This window comes from Oratosquilla oratoria, chromosome 27 (assembly GCF_046742065.1).
Source record: "Oratosquilla oratoria isolate Oo_2021 chromosome 27, ASM4674206v1, whole genome shotgun sequence".
Lineage (NCBI taxonomy): Eukaryota > Metazoa > Arthropoda > Malacostraca > Stomatopoda > Squillidae > Oratosquilla > Oratosquilla oratoria.
Genome location: NC_134803.1, coordinates 47,120,108 through 47,127,275, shown reverse-complemented (window position 1 = coordinate 47,127,275; position 7,168 = coordinate 47,120,108). Strand labels below are relative to the sequence as shown.

Here is a 7,168-nt window from a genome sequence, read left to right as displayed (position 1 = left end):
GCAGGAAAAAAACTCAAAATTTCTTGAAGATTTCTTTTTTCTTCTTCTTCTTCTAGAGGAGCCATTTGGACGCCGAAGAACTTCAGCCAATTCGGTGCAATTTCGAAGCGTTTCTGAAAGGATTTCTGGCCATAATTCTCATTCATGGCCTTCCCAAATTTGCACGTAACAATTGTCAAAATTTTCATCTTCCTTTCGATTCTCGATGTTCCGAAATATAGATTTCCAAATTGCAAACCGGAAATCTTGGCCCCATCTCAAAATCAGAGCACTTCTTGGAACTCCACAACGGCGATTGGTCGCCGGCGTATCGACCGGCCGACCGCGGACCAATCAGAGCGCAAGGAATTTCCACGGGGGCGGGGCTTCCTGAGGATCCCTTTCTGAATTATTCCAAGACCCGCGAGCATTGTCACCGTTTTGACCCGATACCCTCAACCAACCAAAACCCAGCTCAGGTTCATCCACGCATTGTGATTGGCCTGCAGGTCTGACGTCCGAGTCCAGAGGGTGACGCTCTGGACGGGGCGCCCCTGGACAGTCGGGGTGGTGAGATAAACCATGTGGGGTTGTCAGTAGGCGGGTGCGTAAGTGCCAGGGAGGGGGTCTGCTTCAATATGTCTGCTGTCATCCCCACTCGCTACTACAATCAGAGCTCGGTCTCTCATTGGTCCAGACTTGGCCCCTCCAGCCTGCCAAGTTGGAGCGGTAGCGGGGCGCGAAATAGATTCAGCTATATACATCAACTCCATTAGAGGCACTGTCAATCCCAGGTGCTCGGGGTCCTTTGGCAGACCCGGGAATTTCAATTTTTACCCCGTCATCGTCAGTCTTTGGTGACACGGGACAAAAAGGGGCCCCCGGCGCCAGCCATGGCAGAGGTCTTCATGGCCGCCCGTGCAGCCACCTCCACGGCCATCGCCAGCGCCGCCACCACCACCGCCTCCGCCGCCGCCCTCCTAGTTGATCGCCACGCCACGCACGGTCAGGTCACGGCTCAGCACGCCCTCGACAACAACACCACTTCCACCTCCTACTCGGAGTTTTTCACGGCGCTCCCCCCAGGACATCACCTCCACCACACCCAACAGCAACAGCAGCAGCAGCAGCATCAGAGCCAGCAGCAGGGTCACCCGACCTCTGGCAGTCCAGTACACATCCAGGCAGCAGTCGCCGCAGCAGCAGTCGCAGCAGGAGGAAGCAGCAGCGGCGGTCACGTCAGCCTCCAGAGCCACCCGGGACCTCCTCCTCAGGGCAACCCACAGTCTCTGCCCGGCCCGCCTTTGGGCCTTCAGGTGCACTCAACGTCCTCGGCCTCCACCACGTCCTCCTCGTCGTCCTCCTCCTCCTCTTCCTCTTCCTCCTCGACCTGCACGGGGTCCACCTCCACCTTTAACATTGCCCAAGTGCCATCTCCACCTTCCGCCTACGTGGATACGCCCTACACTCCATCAGGAGCCAACCTGCCGGCCTACCCCGCCCCGCTTCCTCTGGGACACACCACGGCCGCGCCCTACAACCTGCCCGCCGGGGTCAGCAGCACCTGCACCCCTCTGGCCGCCCTCAACTCCCAGGGCACTTTGACCTCGGTTCTCTGTAGCAGCACCTCCGCACCCAACACCACCACCACCTTGAACTCGTCCACGACCGCAAGCGCTTCCTCAAGCAGCAGCAGGGGCATGCAGCAGGCGCCCTACTGCGAGGAGGAGGACCTGCCCTCGTGTGCCTTCGCCCCACATCACCTCCACGGCTTGCCCTTCCTCGCCGTCCACGGTAAGTCCCAAAACGCCCTTCCTTGACCTCTCCAGACACCCCCTGAAGGGGACAACACCGGTGACAAGTTGTCTCCCCTCACATGTTCTTCGTTATGAGTCATAACCACGCCCCCTTATGAGTCACCATACCCATATCCCACAACGTGAGTACCTCTAACTCACACTATCTACCCGTAGCTATCTTTCCAAAATATGCCTGTCTGACACTATGCCTATCTTCCCTTGAACCACATCACCCTCCATCCTCCCTCACCCTTTTTCTTCTTCTACCCTCCTCGCGCACACTCCCTCCACCTGCACTCCATCACTTCCTCTACACTTAACAAACGTCCCTTCCAACTTCCCTTCATCCCTTCACGCTCCAACCCTCCCTTCTCACTAGGCATATTGACTTCCAAGCATAACATGAACTCTAACAGGGAAAAAAGTAAACAGAATCTTCCTTGCATCCGAAACCACAACCTTTGCCCTCACGACTAGGGCAGCCCCGGAAAGTGGTAGTCAAGAGTAGCCGTTAATCTTGTTTAAACCCAAATCACTTTATTGACTGACAAACAAAAACCACGAAGAAGGTGTGTTAGTGTTGGAAAATAAATTTTCGATATTGTGGCCTGCCATCGTCAGTCGAACTCAAAATTTCTTGAAGAGAGGTTCTATCGCGAGCGCCATCGTTCAGCCACGCCCATCAATCCCAAAAGTATTCATCATCGATTTACCATTTCTTAACATCGAAAATTACTTCTTTCAAATGCAGCACTTAACTGCGGTGCCGAAAAAAAATATAGTACTTTGTCGAAAATAACCAGCGCTTTTATCTAGAGACACAATATCGTACCGAAGAGATGTTATCAAAGAAGTGGTTAAGAAGAGATTTAAGAAGAGTAGCAGAACGGAGGCATAGTAGATTTTACAAGTAATTAGAATTAATTTCTGAAAAGATTAGACTCCAATCATAACAGCTCTGTGTCTTGGAATACAGGGCCATCACTAAAGCTCCTAAAATACCAACTGCATAAAAAGAGTCAATACCTCGTACATGATGTGGAAAATAATGTGTGTGTGTGTTTGTGTGTGCATTTATCTAGTTGTAGTATAAAGCAGTGGTCCCCAACCTGTAGCTCGCGGGCGCCATGGCGCCCTCGGGACCCTATTGTGGCGCCCGCAAGAGTCAACCAGAAAACTGTGAAACATCCTTCATTTTAACATTTCTATATAAGTATATATATATATATATATATATATATATATATATATATGTATGTATATATGTAAATATATACATACTTCTCTCTGGGGGAAGGCGCCCTCCGCTGTGTTTATAATGACAGATGTAGCCCTCAGCCTACGAAAGGTTGGGGACCAGTGGTAAAAGGGAAAGGAACAATACTCGTTGGCTTCCATCTTCCATCTCTCCGATTGAACATACCAGGCCTCTAATTCATGTACAGCCCTAATTTACTCCTTGATTCCAATTGTCATATTTCGACTTTAATTCATGTATTGTCCCAGCTTGGGCTATATCATCATCTTAGCTATTCCAAGTATTCATTGCATCTACATGGAAAAGATGCATAAATACTTGGAATGTGTGTATATGTGCAGGTGTGCGTGTGTGCATGCCTGTGTGAGTGTGTGTGCGCGCGCAGGTGTGTATGTATGTGTATGTGCATGTGTGTGTGTATGTGTGTGTGTGTGTGTGTGTGTGTGTGTGTGTGTGTGTGTGTGTGTGTGTACGTGTGTGTGCGTACTCGTGTGTATATAAGTATGACTCAATAAAAACCAGAACCAATTCAATATCGACTACCTTACCAGACATTTTCTCATTTCATCTTAAAGACCTTTTACAATCCGTGAGTACATAATTTTGCTGATGATATCGTATGTATCAACCGAAACCTTGTATCTTGTATAATTTTTGTCATCTCGAAAGTCTCGAGTTTAATCTACCTTCCGAGTACGAAAAGTCAAAAATCTGAGAAAATGACGAAGAAGATAGTCGATATTAGATTAATTCTGGTCTTTAATAACACATTATTCGCCCTTCCCGTACTCTGTTCGGGCGAACACCAGGCAATGTCATTCAGCTGACAGTAACCCCTGTAGGTTTCCAAGTGTCACCAGAAGAGAAAACATGTCCGTGGCACTTCATGTCTCCATAGAATTCTGTGCCGATGTCTCGTTCCCTCCACTCTGCGTCAAAAGTTAGCGCTCATCACCAAATTATCCACACCTACCGAATAAGTAATCACACCAGACAATGTGTCTATGTCTATTCAGATACATATGTACGACTGGGTATATATTAGTCTGCGTGTGTGTTAGGGTTTGTGTGTGTGCGTGTGTGCATGCGCATGTGTGTGTGTGTGCATACCTGTGTGCGTGAGTTCATGTGTGCGGGTTAGTGTGTTTGTATATATTTGTGTGCGTGCGTGTGTGTGTGCATGCGTGTGTGTGTGTGTATGCTTGTGTGCGTGAGTTCGTGTGTGCGTGTTAGTGTGTTTGTGTATATTTGTGTGAGTGCTGGTATGTGTCTTTGTGTACACTTGTGTATGTGTTTCTAAGTATTTGTAATGTGTTTGTGTATGTATTTGTTTGTGATTATGCATATTTGTACATTTTGTTATTATTGGTGTTTGTATGGACATGTTAATGTATGTCTGTATTTACTTGTGTTTTTGTTTACACTCGAGTTTATGTGTTTGTGTATGGACGCGCTTGTACGTCTGTGTGTGTGTGTGTGTGTGTGTGTGTGTGTGTGTGTGTGTGTGTGTGTGTGCATCGATGACTCACAGGTAGAAGGGGGAGGGTAAGCTCGCGTTAAACAAAATGTACCTACCTGAAGATTGTTAAGATGGATCAGATGTCTTCCTGGGAGATTGTCAGGCAAGACTGACAGAATAAGGATCAAGTGTTGTCCTAGCATTTGCCTTCAAGTTGTTGTTAAATTACGTTATTTGTGTAATTTTAATTCCACGTATACATAATTAATTCTATTTAGCAAATTCTATCTAGGGTCGCGTCATCCCATACATACCATGTGACACTTTTCCTTCTCTTGTAGTTAGTTGTCGACAGGAGTATATATACATGGTACACATACACACGCACACGCACACACATGAATACACACACACACACACACACACACACACACACACACACACACACACACACACACACACACACACGCATATTATATATATATATATATATATATATATATATATATATATATATATATATATATATATATATATGTTTCATTAAAAGTGATGGCTAGTTGTGCATTAATAATTTTCTTAATGGTATTTTCCATATACCTTATTAAGGATTTGTTTTCCTTAGGAAGGAAATTTATGACTTGGCTGTATGTAGTCATATTAGCTAATATGACTACCTACAGCCAAGTCATAAATTTCCTTCCTAAGGAAAACAAATCCTTAATAAGGTATATGGAAAATACCATTAAGAAAACTATTAATGCACAACTAGCCATCACTTTTAATGAAACATGCATTAGAGAAAAACTCCTGCCCAAATACACTGACAATATATATATATATATATACATATACATGCACATGAATATCTATCTATATATATATATAATATAATATATATATATATTATATACATATATGTGTATATATGTATATATATATATACATACTATAATAAAGTAGTAGCCTCTGTCTGTCTGTTTGTTTGTTTGTTCACGAACTCCTAGGGTTTTGAAGATAGACCCCCATAACCATATATATTCTGATACCCTATCACTCCAGGTACTTGGATAACTATATTTCATTAAAAAAATTGGTTAGGGTTAAAGGTTAAAGTTAGGTGGTTATGGCGAGGGAACACGCCACTACTGTAGCGTTCCCATAAGTCGTGTATTATTTTTGTGACATTAGAATTAATATGATTAAACAAACCATTGTATGTGTCCATAAATATTATTTATATTTGTGAAATTACTGTTGCCACAAACCATGATAGCTTTTGTAAGAAGGCATGTAAATGTAAAATGATTGCATAATTTTACCAATTGTTGAAATATTGGTTATTTTCATTTAATTATAGTGCGGGCGGAAATTGGTTATTTACAAACTCCTCCTAGGTTTTTGCAAATAAACCCCTATAACCATATATATTGTGAAGATAAATAAACGAGATACATTTCTTCACCTCTTAACAGTAGACATTTATTGTCAATCCACACACACACACACGCACGCAAAAGAATGTGTACGCATGATATTTGTGTTTGTTTATGTATGTATTTTCAAACTAGGGTTTCCCAACCTTCGGGTCGCACATCTGGGAGGGTGAGTGTTTAAAGCTATATTTCATTAAAAATATATTTTTGTTAGGGTTAAGGGCTAAAGTTAGGTGGGGTACGGTTAGGTTTGGGATTATTCACGAACTCGCAGCAACGCGCGGGTAATTTGGCTAGTATATATATATATGTACATATATATATATATATATATATATATATATATATGTGTACATATATATAAATATATATACATATGTGTATATATATATATATATATATATGTATATATATATAAATATATATATATACATACATACATGTGTGTGTATGTATATCTATATATATATACACGCACACACACACATATATATACGTATATGCAAAACAAATCACTCAGCACACGTGACAACAATACTTGCAGAAACCACTCGGAAAATAAAAGAAATGAATACCGAACGTTTTCGTCTATTCAAGACATCATCCTTTGTACCCTGATGATGTCTTAAATAGACGAAAAGGTTCGGTATTCATTTCTTTTATTTTCCAAGTGGTTTCTGCACATACACACATATATACACATATATACACACATATACATATATATATATATATATATATATATATATATACATATATATATATATACACACATATATATATATGCGAACAAATCACAAAAACACGTGATTCACAAAATGTGTAATAAAACCACTTGGAAAATAAAATGATAGGTGATAGAAAGTTTTCGTCTATTTAAGACATTTTCAAACGTACATTTTATTTTCCAAGTGCTTTTATTACACATATATACATAAATACATATATAATACACATAAACACACACACACACACACACACACACACACACACACATATATATATATATATATATATATATATATATATAAACGTGTGTTTTTCTGTACATGCATATGAAATTACCGACACCATGTTTATATCGGCAAGCTAACTCAAAAAAAGTAATCACTTGTGCGTAGTGTGTTTGGACAGCCAGGGGAAGCTGTTTGTCCTTGTGCCTCCGCGGTTGTGAGGCGAGCGGGAATGCAACCGCGCCACGGCGGCGCGAGATCCGCCGACCAAGTCGGACGAGCTC

The 7,168-nt window shown here is 42.4% G+C and overlaps 1 protein-coding gene across 2 annotated transcripts in view; it reads left to right on the top strand.

Moving 5' to 3' along the window:
- Window positions 1–403: 403 nt before the first annotated feature.
- LOC143039702 (uncharacterized) overlaps window positions 404–7,168 on the top strand; it is a 19,469-nt gene continuing 12,704 nt past the window's right edge. The window contains exon 1 of one of the 2 annotated variants that reach the window (XM_076209939.1): window positions 404–1,773. In XM_076209939.1, coding sequence (XP_076066054.1) covers window positions 873–1,773 — 901 coding nt within the window. In that variant the 5' untranslated portion in view covers window positions 404–872. The remainder of the gene's footprint in view (window positions 1,774–7,168) is intronic. The other variant, XM_076209938.1, reaches the window with a different exon arrangement.